The 27,002-nt window shown below is 40.3% G+C and overlaps 1 protein-coding gene and 1 long non-coding RNA gene across 3 annotated transcripts in view; one reads left to right on the top strand and one right to left on the bottom strand.

The window, feature by feature from the left end:
- Positions 1–22,373, bottom strand: part of LOC109552485 (uncharacterized) — a 132,672-nt gene extending 110,299 nt beyond the window's left edge. The window contains exons 1-2 of the long non-coding RNA XR_002179300.2: positions 21,871–22,373; positions 18,601–18,761 (exon numbers count right to left, since the gene is read on the bottom strand). This is a non-coding gene — a long non-coding RNA (uncharacterized lncRNA). The remainder of the gene's footprint in view (positions 1–18,600; positions 18,762–21,870) is intronic.
- A 2,043-nt stretch (positions 22,374–24,416) lies between these two features.
- WDR44 (WD repeat domain 44) overlaps positions 24,417–27,002 on the top strand; it is an 81,239-nt gene continuing 78,653 nt past the window's right edge. Inside the window, exon 1 of one of the 2 annotated variants that reach the window (XM_019949522.3) lies at positions 24,417–24,883. In XM_019949522.3, the coding sequence (XP_019805081.1) occupies positions 24,807–24,883 (77 nt within the window). In that variant the 5' untranslated portion in view covers positions 24,417–24,806. The remainder of the gene's footprint in view (positions 24,884–27,002) is intronic. The other variant, XM_019949520.3, reaches the window with a different exon arrangement.

Raw genomic sequence — 27,002 nt, 5'->3', positions numbered from 1 at the left:
TTTCACAGGTGTACAAAGTACAAATGTAAAAATAAAAAGAAATGCCCATCAATAGGGGACTGATTAAATATATCACAAGATATTGATATAATCGAATATACGCATCTGCTGAAAAAACAAGATTCACTGACACGGAAAGATGCCTCTGGTTTATTGTTACATTAAAAAAAAGCAATATTCAGATCAATATGATTGACTGATATGATTTTATTTATTAAAAAACTATTATGTGTATGTATATATATAAATAAATAACATATATAAAACGTCATATATATGCTTTTTTCTTATATATTCTTATATATTTTATATGCTTATATATTTTTTCTATATGCTTTTTAATAATTTAACTATAATATATAAAAGTATATATAGAGATAGATATATATATGTAAAAGCATAGAAAATATTTTGAAAGAAACTTACTAATCTGTTCATTATGTTACCTCTTGTTGGGTCATGTACCTGGGGAGCAGCTGGAGGAAGACTAACAATTATAACATTTAACTTCTGTATTGTTTGAATCTTTATAAGCACATATCTGAAGGATTTTTACACAATTATAATATAAAAATGTTAATGTTTACATAGTTGGTACGGAAATTTTTACAAAAAATATATTTGATAATGTTTAATTTAGTATAGCTTTGATTGGGACTTCTTTTAAAATAATCCTGATTACTTCTGTCAAAGCAGCTTATGGATAATATGGGCTCACAAGCATAATAACAAAATGGTATATCTCTGACTTCACTCCCATCAGCTCTGCAGAAGTTAAAAATAACTCTTCTTAAAATTTTCCCTAATACTTCTGGCATTAAGTCCCCACAGGCTATCTCACATATGCTCTGTAAATGAGTCTGCTTTGCTGCCATGTGGTGCCTGCCATTTTTCTCCAGTAATGATGTCTCCGTTCCTTTCACCAAGAGTGGCTAGTATGCCAACAATGTCCATGAAGGCCACATGAGCTGATGTCTGAGCTGAAGGTGCCAATGCTGTTTAGCAGAGGCACTGAAGGTACCACTGCCAACAGAACTACTGCCTTCAACAATGCCACTGCTAATGTTGCTGCCACCATCACCATCATCTTGATACCACTCTTTCCCTCAACCCCACGTCCTATTTATCTATAAGTCCAATGGATTCAAGTTCTAAAACATATCGCCAATATGCCAACTTCCTTCCAAGTCCACTATTAACACCCTGGCCCAAGCTACCACCATATTTACTTGCACTATTGCAAATACCCTAACTGCTCTCCCTGTTTCCATTCTTACACCAATCTGACCCATTTTCCATGACAGTAGTAAGAATGATCCTTTAAAATATAAATTAGGTCTTATCATTTCCCTGCTCAAAATCATTCAATGACTCTTCATCACACTTAGATTAAAATTCAGTCTTTACCACGACTCACTAGATTGTACAATACATGATCTGGCCCCTGACTAGCTCTAGAATCTCATCTTTTGTTTTTTTTAATTTATTTTATTTATTTATTTATTTATTTTTGGCTGTGTCAGGTCTTCATTGCTGCGAACGGGCTTTCTCTAGTTGCAGAGAGCAGGGGCTACTCTTCGTTGCGGTGCGCGGACTTCTCATTACGGTGGCTTCCCTTGTTGCAAAGCTCAGGCTCTAGGCGCGTGGGCTTCAGTACTTGTGGCACACGAGCTCAGTAGTTGTGGCACGCAGGCTCTAGAGCACAGGCTCAGTAGTTGTGGTACACGGGCTTAGTGGCTCCGCGGCATGTGGGATCTTCCCAGACCAGGGCTCGAACCCGTGTCCCCTGCATTGGCAGGCAGATTCTTAACCACTGTGCCACCAGGGAAGTCCTAGAATCTCATCTTGTCCTACTCTCTCCTCAATCAAACCGGCCTCCTTTCTGTTCCTCAAACATGCCAAGCTTCTCCTGCCTTCGGGTCATTACATCTGCTGTTCTCCTTGCCTAGAATATTCATCTCCCAGCATTTCATATGGCTTGCCTCCTCCTTGTCATTCATACCTTACCTTAGATATCTCCTCTGCAGAGAGCAAACTTCCCAGACCTACCGATCCAAACAAAAGCCACTCATTCTCTACTATATGACTTTATTTAATATTCTGCACGGCACTTCTCACTACCTGACGTTGTTTTGTTAGCCCGTTTTCACCAACAAAAGTACTAGAATCCATGATCCAAGAGAGAAAGGACTTTGTCAATCCTGTTTGCACTGTTTCCTTAGTGCCTAGACTGGTGCCTGGCACATAATACAGGCTCTCAATAAAATTGTGCTGAATGAAGGAATCACCATCACCAATACTGCCAGTGTTGTTGCCAATACCAAAGCTGTTAACCCCTTGTGCTCTTACTATCCTACTGAGTTTTAGAGGACACCATTATTTTAGCTTTTACTCTTTTGCAGCTCCTTAGACCTAGTCTCAAGTCTGGCAATCCAGGTATGACCACAGGTATGACTCCCTGGGGGCTGAACCCAGGGGCATCTTGATTGATAGAAACATGTTGCACCCAGAACCACTCTTCCCCTGCTGCATTGGTCAGTATTCTTGACTCAACCCTGTGTATCTCTAGGCTCTCATCCTCTGGAGCTGCAGTTCTTGATTTTGGCTGCACAAAGAATTACCTGAGGAAGTTTGATGCCTGGCCAGGTCCCACCCTCAGAGGTTCTGATTAATTGGTCTGAGACGCATCAAGGGCGTTGGGATAGTTTTTTAAGCTCCCAAGGTGATTCTGATGTGATAACTGCTGCTTTGGAATAAATTCTTTCACAGGAGCCTCCTTGATTCCTCATATAAATTAGATTCCCGGTAGGTCAATTTCAAGTCCTCTTGAATCTCCCAGAATTACGACGAATGACAGCTTTAGGCTCAATCTGACACCCCTGAGGCCCTTGCTGCATGGATGTGCTGCCACATACTGATACTGACATAGTAATACAATAATATTTTGACCAAATCAGGGTTCTGAAGATACATTTCATGATCACATTAACTGAGTTGAGGCACTTTTGAGAAATGTAGTATGTGCTTGTTGTCACTAGAGGGCTGTCAGGTAAGGTAAGCAAAAGAAGAAAAGAGGAAGAAAAATTGTCAAACTTCAGAGAATCCATTTACTCCCACAGTTCCTATCATTTTGATGAGTACAAAGCTAAGTTTTCTATCACTTGCCCTGATCACTTTTCAAATGTCCAGTCCTGTATATTCAAGTGGATCCTAGTGATTTCTTCCTGATTGTCCACCACCTCACATTTAACTAAACACTAAAATCAAACACATGCCTCCCCAAACTGACTTTTCTTTCTGACTTCTGTTTCTGTGCATGACGTTTTTATTTTCCCAGGCACCTAACAAGAAACTCCACAGTCCCATGCTTCCTTTTCCCATATGTCCCCTCCCTCCATGCTCTACACTGATTTGCCTCCTAAATATTTCTCACATCCATTTCTTCCCCTTTATCCCTATTGCCATGGCCTTAGTCCAGACCCATAGGACTTCTCACTTGGATTTTTGTAATAACCTCTGAAAGGGTATCTCTGACCCAGTTTGGGGTTGTCTACTCTTTCCTTAACACTGCCACCAGAATGAGCTTTCAAAACCAAAAAGCTGACCGTGGTCATGGCAGTCCCCTGCTTAAAACCCTTCAGTGGCTCTACACATAATAAAGTACAAATATCTCTTTAGGGCTCTTTAAGATCTGGCTCCTGCCTACTTCTCCAAACATATGTTTCACAGCCCCTTCTCTTGCATGCTAAGATCTGATGTCTACAAACTTGCAGTTCCCCCATCTGTGCCTTTGCAAGTGTTATTTCCTCTGTCTACAACGCCCTTCCTCCTCTTTTTAACCTTTTTAAGATACTCATCTCTCAAAATTCAGCTATGGAGTTTCCTTCTTTTTCCAGGCAAAGGTAGCCATTCTGGTGCTGCCTGGGCATCAGGATTTTTCAAAGCTCTCCAGGTGATTCTGATGTGTACCAAGGTTGAGAACCACTGCTGCCATATATCTCTAAAACTACAATATATTTCAATTAGTTTTAGGCATATCTGTCCTCCTTTCTAAACTCTAAGGTCTTTGAGGGAATAAACTATGTCTTATTCAATTTTACAGTCCTAGTACCTGGGGAGAAGAAATGAATGAACGAGTGAATAAACCCTCCCAATGATATAAAAAATACAAGTTTCCACTAATATTTTTGTCATATCATAACCACCTGTAAGTCTCTTCTGTAAAAATATGATGCAGCATTACCTTATAGGAACATAAGAATTGCCTTGCTGATTTAGACTAAATATTGTCACCAATAGTGTAAAAGAACATGATTGTCCTCATTGACAACTACCTTAACCTGCGCAAAGATATACCTATAATAATTTTAGCTTCCTGAAATAATTTATTATAAAACCATTTAAAAGTTGTTTATAATTTTAGCTCATCCTATTTTGTGGGGATAAATTTACTATTGGCATGCAGCAGCATTCCAGGGCCTGCTAGGAGACACAGAGTACAATGAAGCCACCTAAAATTTTCTTTTTTAGATAGAACTCGATCCTATGCCCAAGGACAATTTATCCCCACAGCAGCTTCCCTAGATGCCTCCATTACACCATCACATTCTTATCAACAGCTGCTTAGCTAAAAAGTCCTGAGGACAGCTCATCCAGCCCAGCCCAAAAGACTTGAAGATATTTCTGGGATTAGAAGAGAGATAGTTGAGAGACCACGGAAATAGGGGACAGCTGCTGTTGTCATTCCACAACAAAGAAGACAGCAGACAACTTGGGCCTTCGTCCTAGGTAGGAGTGCCTAACCACAGTTTGGAGGTTTCTGGCCCATGAGGAAATACGAAGGCCTAACCTGAGTTGGGTCTGGGACATGCATTCTTCTAACCTGCACCCTGCTTTGGCAGGGGTGTCCTGTCAAAGACTCTCTCAACTCCTTTCACGTCATTTATCTAGACACACACAGGGTATTTAAGGGCCAGAACCATTACTCTTATCCAAAAGAACAGGGACCTGAACAGGCCATGGACTGGCAGCAAGAAAGTACCTTCGTACATAGGTAGTCAGATCAAGAAAACCAGTGCTCAAAATTAGTTGGAGCACATATTAACAAACTCTCACGTAGGAGCATAGTCTAAAGCTACAGGCAGCCAGGAGGCTGGCTGTTGCCTCAGCTCTAGTCTAAGGAGGACTGTTCAATGATAAAAATGGCAAACATTCTTCCTATTTTCAGGACTTAAAGGGTGAGCATCTTGTCCTTTAACTGAAAGCTCGATTAGCATTGCAGATGGGATGAAATGCACCTGGACACCCCCTAGCTGGGCTCCTCGTTTTTTCACTACTGATCAGCTCCCTTGGTCTATTCCAGACACGAGTAAACTTAAGGCGCTGAGAGGAAAATTTGGAGAAAAGCTATTTACATTTGTGGTAATGGCAAAATATTGCTCAACTTTGCAAAGTTTGAACCACTAAGTAGGTCCTTGCAGTATTCACTGCTAACATTCCCTATAACACAGAGGAGTGACAACAGTCACTAAACCCTGACCTTGAAGTCTGTTTTTTCTAATTAGTTTTCCCTACTTCCACCTTCCAGACCCAGATTACAAAATAAGCTTTAATTTCCTTTTTGGTCTTTAGAGGGATAAAGTCCTTTGTTATCTGGCTTTCAACAGACATGGGTTTTGGCTTCAGCTTGAAACGGCATTAACTTCCTGACCACCTCTCATCACCCACTTGGTTAGTTTCCCTCTGGCTGCTCCCAGGATGTCCTGTTTCTATCTCTTCCTCCCTGCTTGCGACAGAGGCCCTGCTCCCACGCTGTTCCTGGTCCCTGCCCCCAGGATTATAGCATCCTGAGTGGTCTGCCATTTGTCTCTATTGCCTCTCTCCAGACTCTCCCTGTACTTTCCGGTTTCCATCATATATTCCACACCCAGTGCCCTTGAGCTTCTTTCCGTCCCTGACTCTGGTCATCCCACGTTTTCTGTCTCTTCTCTTTTTTTCCAAAGAAACACTTCTGGATTTTGGATTTCTTTTTCACAAATTTACCCCTAGGTATCACCCACCCACTATGTAGGGCTCCATTTCCTTACCTCCCTGTAGTTCAATCTTTCCCCCATTCAGGCTTCAACAATACACATCTTCAAAAGTACCCCCCAACACACACACACACACACTAATTACCATTAAACATTTACATATACTTAAGATTCTTACATTTAGATTTTAAGAGTCCCACTTTTAGACCTCCTCTTCCCAATTCCACAGTCACTTTGAAGAAGGAAGGCATTTTTTTCTATAGATGTCTCTGAGTATTTACGGCTGGAATCCTCAATCTGATGGCCAAATGGCAGCATGAAAATATAATGTGAAACTCCCTCAAGTAAACCTTGCTTAAAGTGTTATCTAAAGACCACCTGCATCACAGTCACTTGGGGGAAGCTTCTCAAAATGCTAATTTTAGGGGCTCCCTAGAAATAAGAATTCAATAGGTCTAGGGTGAAGTTCTAGAATCTGTATTTTAACCGGCTCCCTAGAAGAGTGTATAGTTTGAAAATCACTGCAGTAAGACATGCTGCTTACATAGCTCTCCTAACTTTAGGTGTTAGCATCTTGACTGTGGTCATCAGATTATACATCCATAACAGTATGTGGAGAGTTCTTTAACTTGGGACTTTATGAAGACAGCAAAAATAACTGAACCTGAACTGAACTCTAATAACAAGAACTATATACCTACTCATAAACACGCACACACACACACACACACACACACACACACACACACACTGCTTATTTACCTACTGCATATATTTAGATAAAACCAACTATAAGGTCTATGGTGGGTTTTGTTATCAATCTCCATATCCTCCTTTCTAAGGAAGTGACCTGTGTACATTTTCCTTCCAGGATCTGAGGATCACCATCTGTCTGCCAAGTTGTTAGTATCCCGTGCTGACTGAGATGGGAGATCTAATTCCTGCTTCACAGTGCTTATTAGGAATCCCATGCACTTGCTCTAAGTATTGAGAGTTAAATGATTTATATGTTAAGCTTTACATCCTTCCAATATGTTCTGCAAACAGGTGACTACCTATTGTACTAGTTAATTGGAATTGTTTCAAAAGAGAGCCAGCGGGGAGGGAAGGGAATATATGAAAATCAACTGAGGAGCTTTTTCAAGTGACATGTGCCCTCTGTCCAGGATGCCTGAGATTTTGGCAAGATTCATGCTTGTGGATGGGGTAGGAAATTCAGGTTGAGAATTACACTCTGACCAGCATTCTGCATCTATGTTCTCTGGAACAGGTGGAGTCTCTTATTTTTTTAAATCAGCATTTTTCAAGGTGAGAGGTGCATTTTAAATATATTTTGCTGGGAAAAGCCACTCGTGCTTTTGAATCTAAGCTGAAAAAAATTCTCCTGTTTCTCTCACGACACAAGTCCATAACACAACTCTTCCTCTATACACCATAAACATCCTCCACAACCATTCCAACCCTTACTCCGGGGCAGCATCAGCTCAGGGTATTACTACCTAATCACTTCTTGCCTTCTATCCATTGATCTAAAGAATGACTTTTACATTTACAATGGGCATCCTCAGGATTGACAGTATCTACAGTCTTTCCCAGGGCTGGTATGAGATACGGCTTAGATTTTGAGTTTCCCACATATGGTATATGACCAGAGGGAATGTGTTTCTGTCACTAGCTTCATTGACCTTCATCCCTCAACCAAAATGATGGACATCGAATAGCTGTCCACTAACCAATGTATACCCAAAGGAGGAAGACTTAGATTCCACTCAAAAAAATCATTGACCCCTTCGTAGACAAAAAAGTTATGGCTCCTCAGTAAGAAAGTAGCTCAGTTTCAAATAAATTGAATCTCCACATGTCCTAGGCAGACCAGATATCTTGATGCTATTATGGAAAGAAAGGATTCTCACCTTCTACCCAAACAGTGCTTGATCTACTTTCTGCAGTTCTCTAGGCCAGAAAGTGTCTGCTTCAGGACCTGCTGCTGGTATAAGTAGTTATATCACACTACCTGATCCAGGACCTCAAACATCCTTAGTTTTTCAAAGACACAATAAATCCAGTAAACATATCCACCACAACAACTATGTAATGGCCTAATCAATATAAACCTAAAGGCAGAGCTTCTGTGTAATCAGTTTTACTTTTTGCCAAAAAGACTGCCTCCATGATAATTGTACACATCTTAATCCACCTAGCCAAACATCCTTCTGTGGAATAGAACTGAATTGAGGGACATTCACAGAAAGATAGACAAGATAAAAAGGCAGAGAGCTATCTACCAGATGAAGGAACAAGATAAAATCCCAGAAAAACAACTAAATGAAGTGGAGATAGGCAACCTTCCAGAAAAAGGATTCAGAATAATGATAGTGAAGATGATCCAGGACCTCGGAAAAAGAATGGAGGCAAATAACGAGAAGATGCAAGAAATGTTTAACAATGACCTACAGGAATTAAAGAACAAACAAACAGATGAAAAATACAATAACTGAAATAAAAAATACACTAGAAGGAATCAATAGCAGAATAACTGAGGCAGAAGAACAGATAGGTGACCTGGAAGACACAATGGTGGAATTCACTGCTGAAGAACAGAATAAAGAAAAAAGAATGAAAAGAAATGAAGACAGCCTAAGAGACCTCGGGGACAACATTAAACGCAACAACATTCTCATTATAGGGGTCCCAGAAGGAGAAGAGAGGGAGAAAGGACCCGAGAAAATATTTGAAGGGATAATAGTTGAACACTTTCCTAACATGGGACAGGAAATAGCCACCCAAGTCCAGGAAGCACAGAGAGTCCCAGGCAGGATAAACCCAAGGAGAAACACACCGAGACACATAGTAATCAAATAGACAAAAACTAAAGACAAAGAAAAATTATCGAAAGCAGCAAGGGAAAAATGACAAACAACATACAAGGGAACTCCCATAAGGTTAACAGCTGATTTCTCAGCAGAAATTCTACAAGCCAGAAGGGAGTGGCATGATATATTTAAAGTGATGAAAGGGAAGAACCTATAACCAAGATTACTCAACCTGGCAAGGATCTCATTCAGATTCAATGGAGAAATCAAAAGCTTTACAGATAAGCAAAAGCTAAGAGAATTCAGCACCACCAAACCAGCTCTACAACAAATGCTAAAGGAACTTCTCTAAGTGGGGAACACAAGAGAAGAAAAGGACCTACAAAAACAAACCCATAACAATTAAGAAAATGGTCATAGGAACATACATATCAATAATCACCTTAAACGTGAATGGATTAAATGCTCCAACCAAAAGACACAGGCTCACTGAATGGATACAGAAACAAGACCCATATATATGCTGTCTACAAGAGACCCACTTCAGACCTAGGGACACATACAGACTGAAAGTGAGGGGATGGAAAAAGATATTCCATGCAAATGGAAATCAAAAGAAAGCTGGAGCAGCAATTCTCATATCAGACGAAATAGACTTTAAAATAAATACTACTACAAGAGAAAAAGAAGGACATTACATAATGATCAAGGGATCAATCCAAGAAGAAGATATAACAATTATAAATATATATGCACTCAACATAAGAGCACCTCAATACATAAGCCAACTGCTAACAGTTATAAAAGAGGAAATCAACAGTAACACAATAATAGTGGGGGAATGTAACACCTCACTTACAACAATGGACAGATCATCCAAACACAAAATTAATAAGGAAACACAAACTTTAAATGACACAACAGACCAGATAGATTTAATTGATAGTTATAGGACATTCCATCCAAAAACAGCAGATTACACTTTCTTCTCAAGTGCACATAGAACATTCGCCAGGAGAGATGACATCTGGGGTCACAAATCAAGCCTCAGTAAATTTAAGAAAATTGAAATCATATCAAGCATCTTTTCTGACCACAACAATATGAGATTAGAAATCAATTACAGGGAAAAAAACGTAAAAACACAAACACATTGAGGCTCAACAATATGTTACTAAATAACCAAGAGATAACTGAAGAAATCAAAGAGGAAATCAAAAACTACCTAGAGACAAATAACAAAAACGCGACAACCCAAAATCTATGGGATGCAGCAAAAGCAGTTCTAAGAGGGTGGTTTATAGTAATACAAGCCTACCTCAAGAAACAAGAAACATCTCAAATAAACAATCTAACCTTACACCTAAACAAACTAGAGAAAGAAGAACAAACAAAACCCAAAGTTAGTAGAAGGAAAGAAATCATAAAAATCAAAGCAGAAATAAATGAAATAGAAACAAAGAAAACAACAGCAAAGATCAATAAAACTAAAAGCCGGTTCTTTGAGAAGATAAACAAAATTGATAAACCATTAGCCAGACTCACCAAGAAAAAGAGGGAGAGGACTCAAAAATCAATAAAATTAGAAATGAAGAAGGAGAACTTACAATGGACACCGCAGAAATACACAGGATCATGAGAGATTACTACAAGCAACTCTATGCCAATAAAATGGACAACCTGGAAGAAATGGACAAATTCTTAGAAAGGTATAACCTTCCAAGACTGAACCAGGAAGAAGTAGAAAATATGAACAGACCAATCACAAGTAATGAAATTGAAACTGTGATTAAAAACCTTCCAACAAACAAAAGTCCAGGACCAGATGGTTTACAGGTGAATTCTATCAAACATTTAGAGAAGAGCTAACACCCATCCTTCTCAAACTCTTCCAAACAATTGCAAAGGAAGGAACACTACAAAACTCATTCTATGAGGCCACCATCACCCTGATACCAAAACCAGTCAAAGATACTACAAAAAAGAAAATTACAGATCAATATCACTGATGAATATAGATGCAAAAATCCTCAACAAAATACTAGCAAACAACACATTAAAAGCATCATACACCATGATCAAGTGGGATTTATCCCAGGGATGCAAGGATTCTTCAATATACGCAAATTAATCAATGTGATATACCATATTAACAAATTGAAGGATAAAAACCATATGATCATCTCAATAGATGCAGAAAAAGCTTTTGACAAAATTCAACAACCAATTATGATAAAAACTCTCCAGAAAGTGGGCATAGAGGGAACCTACCTCAACATAATAAAGCCCATATATGACAAACCCACAGCAAACATCATTTTCAATGGTGAAAACTGAAAGCATTTCCTCTAATATCAGGATCAAGACAAGCATGTCCACTGTTGCCACTATTATTGCACATAGTCTTGGAAGTCCTAGCTACAGCAATCAGAGAAGAAACAGAAATAAAAGGAATACAAATTGGAAAAGAAAAAGTAAAACTGTCACTGTTTGCGGATGACATGATACTATACACAGAGAATCCTAAACATGCCACCAGAAAACTACTAGAGCTAATCAATGAATCTGGTAAAGTTGCAGGATACAAAATTAATGTACAGAAAGAAATCTCTTGCATTCCTATAAACTAATGATGAAAAATCTGAAAGAGAAATTAAGGAAACACTCCCATTTACCACTGCAACAAAAAGAATAAAATACCTAGGAATAAACCTACCTAAGGAGTCAAAAGACCTGTATGCAGAAAACTATAAGACACTGATGAAAGAAATTAAAGATGATACAAATGGATGGAGAGATATACCATGTTCTTGGATTGGAAGAATCAATATTGTGAAAACGGCTATACTACCCAAAGCAATCTACAGATTCAATGCAATCCCTATCAAATTACCAGTGGCATTTTTTACAGAACTAGAACAAAAAAAATCTTAAAATCTGTATGGAGACACAAAAGACCCCGAAGAGCCAAAGCAGTCTTGAGGGAAAAAAACGGAGCTAGAGGAATCAGATTCCCTGACTTCAGACTATACTACAAAACTATAGTAATCAAGAAAATATGGTACTGGCAAAAAACAGAAATATAGATCAATGGAACAGGATAGAAAGCCCAGAGATAAACCCACGCACCTATGGTCAACTAATGTATGACAAAGGAGGCAAGGATATACAATGGAGAAAAGACAGTATCTGCGATAAGTGGTGCTGGCAAAACTGGACAGCTACATGTAAAAGAATGAAATCAGAACACTCCCTAACACCATACACAAAAATAAACTCAAAATGGATTAGAGACCTAAATGTAAGACAGGACACTATAAAACTCTTAGAGGAAAGCATAGGAAGAACATTCTTTGACATAAATCACAGCAAGATCTTTCTTGACCCACCTCCTAGAGTAATGGAAATAAAAACAAAAATAAACAAATGGGACCTAATGAAACTTAAAAGCTTTTGCAAAGCAAAGGAAACTACAAACAAGACGATAAGACAACCCTCAGAATGGGAGAAAATATTTGCAAACGAAGCAACGGACAAAGGATTCATCTCCAAAATATATAAACAGCTCATGCGGCTCAATATTAAAAAAACAAACAACCCAATCCAAAAATGGGCAGAAGACCTAAATAGACACTTCTCCAAAGAAGACATACAGATGGCCAAGAAGCACTTGAAAAGCTGCTCAACATCACTAATTATTAGAGAAATGCAAATCAAAACTACAATGAGGTATCACCTCACACCAGTTAGAATGGACATCATCGGAAAATCTACAAACAACAAATGCTGGAGAGGGTGTGGAGAAAAGGGAACCCTCTTGCACTGTTGGTGCAAATGTAAATTGATACAGCCACTGTGGAGAACAGTATGCAGGTTCCTTAAAAAACTAAAAATAGAATTACCATACAACCCAGCAATCCCAGTACTGGGCATATACCCAGCAAAAACCATAATTCAAAAAGGCACATGCACCCCGATGTTCACTGCAGCACTATTTACAATAGCCAGGTCATGGAAGCAACCTAAATGCCCATCGACAGATGAATGGATAAAGAAGATGTGGTACATATATACAATGGAATATTACTTAGCCATAAAAAGGAACGAAATTGGGTCATTTGTTGAGACGTGGATGGATCTAGAGACTGTCATACAGAGTGACGTAAGTCAGAAAGAGAAAAACAAATATAATATATTAACACATACATGTGGAACCTAGAAAAATTTTACAGATGAACTGGTTTGCAGGGCAGAAATAGAGACACAGATGTAGAGAACAAACGTATGGACACCAAGGGGGGAAAGTGGTGGGGGGTGGGGGTGGGGGTGGGATGAATTGGGAGACTGGGATTGATATGTATACACTAATATGTATAAAATGGATGACTAATAAGAACCTGCATATAAAAATAAATAAGTAAAATAAAATTCAAAAATTCAAAAAAATTAAAAGAAATAAAAAGTAGATTAAAATTTTTTTTAAAAAGAATTGAATTGAGGAAATATGGCAGAAGAGATAGCCAAAGAAATACCTCCAGTTTAGTACATCTTAAAATGATAGGTAGATAGATAGATATGATAGATAGGTATGATAGATAGAATATATCCTTTTAAATGCAGGGCTGATAGTTGAGATAGTGGGAAAATAAGAGCCAGTAAGGACATGTCAGCAGTAATCCAGAATAAAGAGGAAGCAACTACCTTTGGATAGCTACTGGTTCCTAATAACCCTAGAGTTCAAAAAATCCTAGTAGTTTTAATGGGCTAGTCGAGTGCAAGGGACCAAAAAGACAAATCCTGGGGCCCAGGCAAGGTTAGAAGTTAGATCAGGCACACACCATCCCTTTCTTTCTCTGCTTAAAGTCAGACCCCTAAAGGGTGATGCTCTTCATGGATGAATGGGGGCAAAACTACCACCCAGAGGCAGATGGTAGAGATAGGTGCTTCTCCTGGTTTGGGCTCTGGGTAGGAGAGAGAGAGAGAGAGAGAAATTTCCTTTAGACATCATAACCCCAGGCAGGTCTGGGTCCAGAAATCACATTACCTCTATGGCCAAAACACCTCATACCAGAAATTTAGCTTAAAATAGTCCTGGACTGGCAGTATTGCCAGGTGAGTAGTAGGAGCAACTCTCCCTTAGAAGTGTTCACTTTAAACCCAGGTTTCAATCTCCAGAGAGAAAGTTCCAATGAAATGTGTGCTCACAAATAAATACCAAAATACACACGAGGGAAAATATGAAAGACAGGTGAAGACATATGGAGGATATAATGAGATGGATCAACATGCATCTAGTGGAAGTTCTAGAAGGAAATATCAAAGAGAATAAGAGAAAATGGCTATGAATTTTCCACAGTTAGCGAAATACAAATCCTCAGATTCAGGCCACATTTAGCGCGCTGGCTGACTTTGTCTACTAAACTTATTAGGCAAATATCAACGTTTCATTTGCCCACATGAGAATCCTGGATTGACCACAATCAGGGTGTCCATTCATGTCATCTTCAAAAGGAGCAAAGGGCAATGAGCACAGTTGCTTGAATAAGCCTTATGGTTGTTTTCAGAATACTAGACATGCGATTCTGTTTAATCAACACAGACATTTCCTTCAGAGTCTGAAGTGGTATCTGGTAGGTGAGCTCTATTAATTCTAACTCCTAGCTTGACCATTCTGCAATCTCCAAAAGGAAAAACAGAGAGAAAAGTATGCATTTTGATGCAGTATACTGGGAAAAGTGTGCATTTAAGGGCCAGGTACACCTAAGTTCAAATTCTGACCCTGCTACTGTGCTTCAGGTCCCTACGTATAAAAATTTTTTAATAAACACAGTGGGGGAAGGTTTGAGAACTGAATGACTGAGATAACATGTAAAAAGCCAGCCAGATCACTGGTACAGCACAAGTGATTATTCCCTTTTCATCTCCCCATCCCTCTTCTTAGGTCATGACTTTCAGACTTTGGTCCAAGACTGAGGTCAGATCCCTGATTAGTTTTTAAACAAATTGTCTACTTTTGACAAAATGGCCATTTTAGGTATAAAACTTTGTTAAAATTTTGAAAAACTAAGATTATGTCTACTATTTCTCAACTTCAAGATGTATATGGTCAAGCTAGGTCTAAGGATTGAAGAGGTACTGACCAACGAGAATGGCCAGCCAGTGTGACCCAGATGGATAGGATGACTGAAGTAGGAGAAAATATTTGGCATGACAAGCTAGATTTCAAGTCCATAACTTAGCACTAGCCAGGGAACATTGGAAGAGGCAAGCTGGAGAAGGCTGGTGACCAGAAGTTTAGGCTTCAAAGATGAGGAACATAGGCAAAAGCCATAAATGAAAAGCTAGGCATTTAGTTATTCAGGGTGACCTGGATTACATGTGTCAGATGCCAGGCACACAGTACTGAAGCTACAAGTCAGAGCTCAGATTAAGAGTTTAGGTGACAGGGATGAAAAGCCCAGCCCAGAAGGACTGTTATACCACTGTTAACCCACTACTAGTACAATGCCTAGCATACAGCAAGCCCTCTGTTGAATGAATGAAAGAATGAATGAATGATCAAGCAACCACCGTGAAGCCATATAAAAATACTGGAAGGTCAGTAGTAAGATTAACAGTGAAACTAAGTCTAAATTCTAAAGGCAGGCAGGTTCACTCAATGGTTAAAGACCACAGAAGCAAGGGAACCAGAGAGTCCCTAACATCACATGGGTAGCCGGATTGCTGCGGTTCTGGAGAATATTTTGCAAACGGGGTTGAATTTTGGGTGTACTGTGTGTGAGTGTATGTGAAGCAAGATACTTCTTTCATATCTTAAATGCATGTTAGGAAATTTTTTCTGATCTCACTGTTTTTTCTTCTGTTATATTACACCTTAATGTTCACTCCCAGTGTTACATTTATTCCCAAGTGCACTCAAGGACTTCAGAAAGCAAACAGCACCTGCTGATGTATCACACTTGTTTTGCCATGACCTACCTAGATTCATGGTTCTTAACTAGCAGAGGGAAGATAAGGATATGTACCCCTGGAGTCGTTTTCTATTGTTTCATAACAAATTACCAATTTGTTAGTGACCTAAAAAAGTGGCCTAAAAAAATACGAATTTGTTAGCTCACAGTTCTGTAAACCAGAAGGCTGGGTAGTGTGGCTGAGCTCTCTGCTCAGGGTCTAACAAGGCTGAAATCAAGATGTCAGCTAGGCTGCTTTCTCGTATGGAGCTTGGGATCCTCTTCCCACCCCATTCAGGTTGTCGGCAGAACACAGATCCCTGTAGCCAGAACACTGAGGTCCCCCTTTCCTTACTATCAGCAGGGAGCTACTCTTGGTTCCTAGAGGCCACATTCCACACCCCTTGGCCCCAAAGGCAGTATACAGCATAGATGTTTGCTCTCTTCCTTTTAGATGTTTGCTCTCTTTTTTTTTAGATGTTTGCTTTCTTCCAAGCCTGCCAGAGTGTATTTCTCTGACTTCCTTTTCCCACCAGTCAGAGAAAATTCTGCTTTTAAAGGGCTCATGTGATTAGGTCAGATCCACAGGTATAATCTCGCTATCTTAAAGACAACTCATTTGGGACTTTAATTACATCTGCAAAATCCCTTCATAGCAGCACCTAGATTAGCATTGAATTGAATAACTGGGAGAAGATGTGTGTATAGAAGAAGCTAGGAAATCTTAAGGGTCTATCTTAAAATTCTGCCTACCATAAACGCCAATGTTGAGATGTTCCTATTTAGATAAATACCATAAAAAGTGGGAAAAAAAGAAATGTCAACCAATTGCTTTAATTTTTTGTTGTAATATTATTATTTCAGACACTTCACTCATTAATATGGCTCATTTGCTATAAGTTAGTCAAACTAGAGGAAACTCTGGGAAGATAACAAAAATAAAATAAAATAAAATAGAATAAAATAAGTGTGACCTTGGGCTTAAATCTTCACCACTAAATGCTAGCTGTAAAACTCTGGGTAAGTTACTTAACTCTTCTAAACTTCAGTTTCCCTACCTATAAAATGGGGATAATAGTAGTATATTCCTCATATAGTGCATGATGGATTAAGTGAACTAATATGTGCAAAGCACTTAATACAGTATCTAGCACTAATTTAATGATAGCAATTATTATTTTATCATTGAATGACATAAGACATGTAAAACTGTCTCAGAAAGCATAAAGAATGATTCTGATGTAACATATTATCACTAGGTACACGTAGAGGGCACACCACTAGACAGGTATCCTGTACATAAGGTGAATATGTTTAGTATGTACACATATTATCACATACTTATTTAATGTACCACTTTAATTGTGCAGTTCAAATTCCCACTTATCTTTGTCTCTGAACACATTCAGCATAAACAAATCAGCATACAGTTGACCCTTGAACAACACGGATTTGAACTGTGCAGGTGCACTTGTATGTGGATCTTTTTCAATAAATACATACTACAGTACTACGTGAACCGAGGTTGGCTGAATCCGAAGATGCGTAACCACAGATACGGAGGGCCAACTGTAAAGTTGTAAGTGGATTTTTTGACCTCTAACCCCCACATTGTTCAAGGGTCAACTGTATGCTCCCAAGATGAAGAACATAAAGAGGACTGATAATCATCTTTAAATAGATTAAAGGTTTTGTATGGATTTAGTAGCCAGAATTATAACCAGTGGAAGGAAAATACAGAAATGCAGATTTGGGCTAAATACAATGAAGAGATTCATTAACATTTATCAAAAAAATGGATTGAGTAAATAGTAAGTTCCATGTCCCTGAGTGACCACTTATCGGGGAAGTTTGTAAAAAGAATTCATGCATTAGATATGAGGCTTACACTAGTGACCTTTAAAGTCCCTTCCAATTGTAACAGCACGCACACATGCATTAGCCTGATTGATATTTCTATATAAATGTTTCCCACTAGATTGTTTTCACCAATTAAAAAATACATATGTATATGTGTATATATATGTATGTATGTATATATTCCTTTTCTTCCCTGAAAGAAAAATAAAAGATCTCTTCCTCAGAATTTGACCTGGAGTGAAATTTTGAAGCATAAATTTCATATGTCTTAGTTTTTCTCTCTTTAGATCAGGCCACATATACTGCTTATTGTTTTGAAAAACAAAATTATGCTTAGTCCATATTATTTACAAGTGAACCTCTAATATTATACTTTGCTTCTAGAAGCTCCATATCAGTGCATCACTTCACAGTTGCTTTGGAAATTACCGTTACCATTCTCTTTGTGTGTCAGGCCTGCAGTGCAGAAAATATGACTATTTTTTCCAAGTTCATTTTCTCAGTGGCCCTTATTAAACTGTTCCAAAAGCTAAGTGTGACACCTGTAATAGGCCCAGGACTCACAGTCATGCACTATATTGGGAATGAATCTCAGATCTTCATTTTGTGTGTAAGTCTACCTTGTATATGATTGCTTATATATTTGCTTTCAACATTTTCCCCTTGTTTACAAAGTAATACATATTCACCGTAGAAAACTGAGTCATTATATAAAGGTACAAATAACCAAAACTTTCATTATTATTTTAATCAGCAACCAAAGACAATCACCATCAAGCATTTATGAATATTCTTCCAGAATTCCCTATGCTTATATACACATATAGATACACAGATAAATAATCTTACATAAATGGGATTATTCCTCATGCAGTTATTTCATGACATCTGTTTTCATTTAATGCATCATGAGCTCCTGTCATGTCAATGAATATAGAGACTTACCCCTTAACAGCTGGTGGTTAGCACATTGTTCCTGTCTGCTAGTAACCCTTTCTTGAAAAAAACATCCATTGCATACTCCATGTGGTCCGTGAGGAAGATGATCACAGTAGTCTCTCCCCACATGGTGTGTGGCAGGGAATCAGTTGACCCAGAGAGGTTTCCTAAGACCAATCAACATAGACCCTGAGATTTAATATATCAACACCAAGAGAAAGTTTTACTTCCTTTGGGATTGAGAATTATTAAGACATTATAAACTGAAGTTGCCTGCAGCCATCTTTGCTGAGTACAAAAAGGAAGCTGTCTGTGATAGGAAAATTGAAGCCAAAGCACAAAAAGAAGCAGAGATAAGCAAAGAAGAGAGGCAGACAGAAAGAGAAAGTTTTGATATATCTTAGACCCTGGATCTAGCCATGCCTAAAGCTATTTCATCTGGACTACAGTCTGTGCTGCTATAAGACAATATATGGGGACTTCCCTGGTGGCACAGTGGTTAAGAATCTGCCTGCCAATGTGGGGGACATGGGTTCGAGCTCTGGTCAGGAAGATCCCACACGCCGCAGAGCAACGAAGCCCGTGCGCCACAACTACTAAGCCCATGTGCCACAACTACTAAGCCTGCATGCCTAGAGCCCATGCTCCGCAACAAGAGAAGCCGCCGCAATGAGAAGCCCGCGCACCGCAAGGAAGAGTAGCCCTGCCCGCCACAACTAGAGAAAGCCCTCGTGCAGCAACGAAGACCCAATGCAGCCAAAAATAAATAAATAAATTTAAAAAAAGACAACATATGCTTTCCCACAAAATTACTGCATTATGCAAAGTTGTTCAATAAAAACCACAGGGCTTATGGGGGAAATGGGGCTATGAGTGCAACATTTAAGAACTGTCAGTGACACATACACTAAAAGATACAAACCTAATGAAAATGGTAGCAGTTTTACACACATTAAATGGTTAAGAAATACATAAATACTACAATATGGTGCTTTATTTTGAAAAAGAACTAAAGTTTGCTTGTGGAAATGGGTTATCAGAAGGGTTGCAACTTGTGAATTATTGTGAAGTGGTGGAAGGAGGGTTATCTGAAATCAGGTGGAAAGCTGTAACACTCCATGTGGATGGGTGTGACTCAAAACACACAATGAAGTGAGGTAACTGGTAGACGTCTGAGGTCTGTGTGCGTGTATTTTGTGTATTCCTACGCAACTTGATTCATCTGGGTGTAGTTTTCTGTTCACCTGTATCTGGCTGACAAAATTGCACATAAACAAATGCAAAATTCACCTTCCGCTTAAATTGTCTCTAATATATTAGTCACAAAGGAATAGACAAGTGTTAGAGCAGTCTGTACTTGACTATGTTAGCGAATAAATTCCCTTTTTTTGTTTAAGATAATTCCAGTTAGCTTTCTTCCAGGGTCCTGAATAGTAATACATGGCTACAAAATATTCCATTGCACAATACTAACACATTTTAAGTGTCAGGCTGGCTTTTCTGTGTCTCTTGACACATTTCTAGACTACCACTCTCTACTTTCAGTTCTTGTGTGCTCAGAGATTGAAAATTCATTTTAATATGAACATAAACTATCATTAAGAAGGTGGAGTAGACCTGAAAAAGATATAAAAATTCCAAAGCCAAATAGATTTTTTGAATTTGTACTATTATAATCTGTAACACAACTGACTTTTCAAACAGATAATTGAAAGTTGATGATTACAGAATTTAGTCTTGGCCCTGACAAACTGTGGCCAGTTTCAGAATGATTTTTTCATGGATTCTTATATTTCAAAATCCACAAAAACTCTCACAGAGATTATAATATTAAATCTTTTCATGTCAATATTGTATCTCAAATCACCTAACCCTGTACATAAAAAGTTTTCCCCTGAGTTATCATGTTAGCTCTTGTTTATAACAAAAGCCTACATGCATTACAGTTTTGTTACTGATGTTTTGAGTGATTATCCTTGGGGTTGGAGCAAAATTGGCTCCAAGGATACCGCCATTTTGTATTATTCTTGACAAGAGGAGAGAGAAAGTATCCCACAGACAAGCTGTTCTATACACTGGCTGTGACCCTAGCCTTTGAAACTCCTAAGTAGAGTTTATGCTGTGCAGATAAGGAGGCATAAAAAGTTTCCTTAAACCCACCTTAGCCCTAGACCTGTGCAGTTTTTATAGTCATTGGAAATGAGCCAGGTGGGAAAATGTTTTATTCTCATTTTTATCTATACGTATAATTTTGTGCCATTATACAATTCTGTTGTGAAACTAATTCAAACAACCATTTAATTTCAGTGTAATTTCAGTTCTCAGTTACCCTAGAAAATAGTATCCTCTGGATCAGGGGTTGGCAAAATTTTTCTGCAAAGAGCCTGAGAGTAAATATTTTAGGCTTTGAGGGCCATAGAGTCTCTGTCCCCACTACTCAACTCTGCTCTGAAAGCAAACATATACAATATATAAACAAATAGGGCTGGTTGTGTTCCAATAAAACTTTATTTACAAAAAGAGACAGCAGGGGCTTCCCTGGTGGCGCAGTGGTTGAGAGTCCGCCTGCCGATGCAGGGGACACGGGTTCGTGCCCCGGTCCGGGAGGATCCCACATGCTGCGGAGTGGCTGGGCCCGTGAGCCATGGCCGCTGAGCCTGCGCGTCCGGAGCCTGTGCACTGCACTGAGAGACCCCACAACAGTGAGAGGCCCGCATACCCAAAAAAAAAAAAAAAAAGAGACAGCAGGACAGATTTGTCCAGCGTACCAGTACCATAATTTGCCAACCCCTGCTTTGGACCAATAGCTTTCTTTTTCTTTCTTTCTTTTTTTTTTTTTTTTTTTTTTGATGGAGCCTTGCAGCAGTCTCTTGAGACTCAAGGAAAGCCAAGCAGGCAGGAACCTGAACTATCCCTGCTTCAACTAAAATTGTTTTTATTTTTATGATATGTGGACTTTTGCAAGAAATTAGGCTTGATTAAAGGGTTCCATTTCTAATAAGGAGAAAGGCTTCAAAACCACTGCCTTGGACTAAGCCTAAAACCTGCTGCTTTAAAACTCAAGAACAGATGTTTCAGGCAAAACAAACACATCTTCTGACATCTTTAAAAATGATCATAGGTGGTACACATGTGTTTTGATGTTCCCAGAAATTCACTTTCTCATAAAATTGATAAAAGCATTTACATAGATAATTTTAACAGCTCTAAAAATGTTATCAGCTTAATCTTTCCTAGTTCATTTTAACTGTTTTCTAAGTATAATGTTTAAAGTACCTTAAAAGGTCCAAGAGAGGTGGTATGGTATAGTGAAAAAAAGCACCAAATTGGGACTCTGTGTTTTCATCCATTGTTAGATTGTGAGCTTCTGGAAGAGAGGAACTAAGTTGTCTTTTTCATCTTTGAATTATCCTCAGCACCTAGAATAATACATGACACCAAACTTTAATTTTTTTTTTTTTTTTTTTTTTTTTTTTTTTTTTTTTTGCGGTACGCGGGCCTCTCACTGTTGTGGCCTCTCCCGTTACGGAGCACAGGCTCCGGACGCGCAGGCTCAGTGGCCATGGCTCACGGGCCCAGCCGCTCGGCGGCATGTGGGATCTTCCCGGACCGGGGCACAAACCCGTGTCCCCTGCATCGGCAGGCGGACTCTCAACCACTGCGCCACCAGGGAAGCCCCAAACTTTAATTTTTAAGGCAAATGTAAATTCACTATCAGAAAGCTAGGAAGAGAATAAATTCAGGTAGTTTATTTACTTGTATCTTTCCATAATCCATAAGGAAAATAGCATATCTCTCCTAGTGAGCAACAAAATAAAAAGTTAGTACTTTGAGATATATTTTTATACCTAGGAAATTAACATGTTTAAAACACATAAAAGCTAGGGACTTCCCTGGTGGTCCAGTGGCTAAGACTCTGTGCTCCCAATGTAGAGGGCCAGGGTTCGATCCCTGGTCAGGGAACTAGATCCCGCATGCCGCAACGAAGAGTTCACATGCCACAACTAAAAGATCCCACGTGCCGCAACTAAGACCCAATGCAGCTAAATAAATTTTTTAAAATAAATTTATTTATTTTTATGTTTGGCTGTGTTGTGCCTTCGTTGCTACGCCCGGGCTTTCTCTAGTTGCGGCAAGCGGGGGCTACTCTTGGTTGCGGTGTGCGGGCTTCTCATTGCGGTGGCTTCTCTTGTTGCAGAGCACAGGCTTCAGTAGTTGTGGCTTGCAAGCTCTAGAGCGCAGGCTCAGTAGTTGTGGCGAACGGGCTTAGTTGCTCCGCGGCATGTGGGATCTTCCCGGACCAGGGCTCAAACCCGTGTCCCCTGCGTTGGCAGGCAGGTTCTTAACCACTGCACCAGCAGGGAAGCCCTAAATAAATATTTTTAAACAACAAAAAAAGCTAATAATTATTGGACAGTGCCAAAAGTCATGTCCTCACAAGGATCCACAAATCCCTTATGTGCAATTCTTAAATCTCAAAAGCTCTGGAAACCAAACATTTTTGTTTTGTACTTTTAGTAACTTATTGACAGTTAAATTACTCTAAACTTACTTGACAGTAGTAGCTGATCTGAACTGAAGGAGGCTATTTACTGGTATTTATTTACCACGCATGAATAATCATATGGTTTACTGCAAAATATATTACCCTATTTCATTATGCAGCGTTTTCCCTGAACTTCTAGGGTGTTAAAGAATACACAATCTATGGCATTTGGTTTTACACAACTCCAGATCTTTTCCTGGTTGCTTTCCGTAGTAATCTAGAGCCCCATTCCAGCCTGAGGCCATGCCATTGGTCCCACTTGTCTTTTCTGCGACCATCTTGAGCAACAATTGAGGCTGCAAACGGATCAGACCGCCTTCCTTCCTGTCATGGCAGTGGGAAAAGTAAATGTGCCTCCCAATCCCATAGAAAGTCAGTATTATCACTTTGATGGTCCATGATGCGTTAAGAAAGACCATCTTGGTCTTTTAAAAAGCACCTTTCTATTTTCATCACTGGACATTGGGCAGTCGAGGATTAGAATTAAGTTACCAGCTCTTAGCCTTGCAACGGAATCTGCTCAATATATATTTACCATTTGGCTGACGCACATCTTGGGCAGTATGTAAGAATTTCTCTTGCATTAAGTGTGGGCAAAAATGCGTATTTGTAGGGAGAAAGTAACCGGAGGCCCAACAGTGGCTCAGCTCCAGTAACAAATCCATCATTACTCCATGCAACTATCACGCTCCCCACGTATCTCTCTTGGACCCCACCCTCTGGCCGGCAGGATCGTATCTAGGGATCTCAATTAGAGAGCTTGTAGTAAATAAGACGGGTTATACCCGTAACGCTAGAGGAGGTGGACCTGCCTACTCCCTAGGGTGGGATATTCCGCGCTTGGAAAAATTAAAACGAAGTAGATTCAAACCACAATGCTAACTTTTCCCGACAGCATTTCCTTGTAAGAAAAAAAGCAGACCCCAAATCTCCCCTCTAAAAATGCCTCTTTGGAACTGCAGAGTTAGTGGGTAGAACACTCTGCTGGACCCCACCTACGTCGGGCGCGCTCTCACAAGGCCGGGGAACCTCGCCGCTCCTGCGCGGGTTCTAGACTCCTCCCCTCAGGACGCTCATCACCACCCTTCCCCGCTACTTCCGGCCCTCACCGAACGCCCTCATCGCGCTTGCGCCGTTTTGATAGGCTCTTCGAGTACAAGAAATCTGAGCGCTGCTTCCCAGGAACCGCCCCCGCCTCCTCTTCGCCCCGCCCACGCCTTACTGGCCTCTCCTGAAATCTCGCGAGGGTTGGTGAGCGTCCGTATTTTGCGGGCAACTAGCTTTCCCAGCTGCTGTAATTGCAGCTGCGGGAGAAATTGGAGCTGCTGTCGTCGGCGTGCCCCCCCCTCCCCCACTGAGGAGAGCCACCGCCTCTTCTCTCGCTCTCCTCGTACACCTATCGCCGGGAGCGGCGGCAGCAACAGTCCCTGAACCCACCGGCGCCTCCTCAGGCGGCCGCACTGCTGGTCATTCCCTCAGTCCGGCAGCTGCCGGCGGCCCCCTGCCACTGTCCGGCTCCTTACTGCAGATCGTCTGCTCCCTCCTCATCCTTCCCCGGGACCCACCTCCCCACGGCCTCGCCGGGGTGGAGGACGACGAGGAGGAGACGAGAGTCACCCTCCCTCCAGGCGGCGCCGGCTCCCTCACCCGCGGGTGTGTCTTATAAATGGCGTCGGAAAGCGACACAGAGGAATTCTTTGATGCCCCTGAAGATGTGCACCTAGGGGGCGGCTACCCTGTAGGGTAAGTAACCGGAGCCATGGCCCACAAGCGGGCGTCCCCGTCCCCCGGCTTCCCCTGTGCCTTCCCCCGTGCCTTCCCCCCTACACCCCTCCCAGGGCCGGCTGTGTCCACCACCGCTGCTCCTCTCCGCCTCCCTCGGGCACTTAAGAGAGAGTCGGGGGAGGGCGATTGGCCACTTCGGGCAAACCCTCCTCTTTTCCCTGGTGAACGGCCCCAGGTGTTCCTTTCTTGTCTTGTCCAGCTTTCTAAGAGGTGGGACAGTTTACGAACCTGAGAGCCGGAGATTTGTATTTGTGGGCTTCAGAGCATACTTTGGAAACATCCGTTTTAGCCTTGGGGGCCATAGTTTAAAGGAGCAGCAACAGGAGAAATTACAGTGCCCAGTTTTTTTTTTCTTTTGCCGCTAACTTACCTATTCGTTTCAGAGGTGGCTGTACCTCTCCCTATTTTGCCTTCTCTTCGTTGCACAGAAAGAAAAGGAGCGGAGCGCGGAGTGGGGGGGAAGATTGGGTGTTTACTTAGGAAAGTCCTCTAGGTGATGTACTCTAGATCCACGGTGTTTTATTAAAATAGCACCTTGCCGTGAGGCAAAGGAAATCGAAGACAAGGTCCTTTGCCATTAGGGAGAATGCGGTCTTAAAAGAGTAGCCGGACATAAATGTGCACAACCGACTACAGAGATACAAACAAGTGCTGAGTAATCTGTGGTTAGAAGGAGAGCCACAGCTTTGTGCTCTTTATCTAATTCTGCAAGATGTTTTAGTGGTGATTAATATGGGAGATTCTGAGTAGGAAATAGAGTAGTTGGAATGCTTCGCTTGCCTGGGACTTCTACTTACCCACTCCTCCGCTTTTCAAAGTTGGAATATGTTTAAAGCGATTTCACCGAACTCTTCTACTGGGCTTGTGTGGAACTAGAGGCAGTGAAATACATTTTCATGCTATAAGAACTTGAAAATCGGTAAAATTTGTCTGTTAATGTAAGTCACTAATATGGTTCCAGGAGTCAGCTGCCTTCAATTTGCAAGCTTACCCGTGGAAGAAATATCTTAATGCAGATAATGTTATCTGTACATTCTAGAAGTCGTTCTAAAACCTAATATGTATTATATATAATATATACCTCAAAAGTTACAGCAACAAAATCAGAGAGAACTTTCTACGTTGGTAGATCGCTGATGAGTGTGTTTCCACCAACCTTCAAATCACTGTTATGGGATTTGGGGGCTGCAATGGCCAATCTTGAGATGGCATTGAATCTCCTTCAAGTTCAATATATGAAACAAGTTCATAGCTAGATGTTAGAGGATAGAAAATTCACTTGGATTACCAAGTACATTGGAGCCCCCTGAAATTAAATTTTGTCTTTGTGGTATTCCCTTTAAAGTTATGAACTGTCAATTCAGGTTAAATAAGAGACCTAATCCTTTAGTTGTTGTTGTTGTTGTGTGTGTGTGTGTGTGTGTGTGTGTGTGTGTGTGTGTGTGTTTGCGCGCGCGCACGCGTGCGCGTGCGTGGAGGGGGAAGGGAAATAACCGTCGACATATATGATTTAATCAATTTAGAGCTATGTGAATATTGTTCCTTTTCAATGAATATAACAAATTTAAGTTTGAAGGACAGCTACATCAGGACCTGTGTAAACTGCCTAGTAGTCCAGGACCTGGCACAGAGAAAGAACTGCAATGTTCATTCCCTTCTCCTTCTTTTCTTGGAATTAGCAAATTTAACTTCACACAGTGCTTACTTTGGGAGGAAGTATGCAGAACTTGGAGTTATTTAACGTATCCAAACCGAATGAGTCATTTTGATAGAATTGATAGAGTCACTTATTCCCTCGTGGGATAATATAGTTTCTCAAGCACTTTGATCCTTTGATATGCTAGGTGAAAAGTAAAAACATCTCTTGGGACCCAGCCTTCTGATTTTAACTCTAACCTGCCTATATATTGAGAGTGTTGAGCTCTGTGGATAAAACTGTTAGTCTGTGAATTTTTCAGCTCCATTCTGCGTTAGTGAGGGGATTTGGAAGAGAATTAGACTCATCTGGAGAATTGCATCTGAAAAGAACTAGCTGTACTGGGAGGACTGCACAAGGTTGGCATCATTAGCATTTCCT

The sequence above is a fragment of the Tursiops truncatus genome, chromosome X (genome assembly GCF_011762595.2).
Source record: "Tursiops truncatus isolate mTurTru1 chromosome X, mTurTru1.mat.Y, whole genome shotgun sequence".
NCBI classification, from domain to species: Eukaryota; Metazoa; Chordata; class Mammalia; order Artiodactyla; family Delphinidae; genus Tursiops; species Tursiops truncatus.
This window is presented reverse-complemented; position numbering and strand designations above follow the sequence as displayed.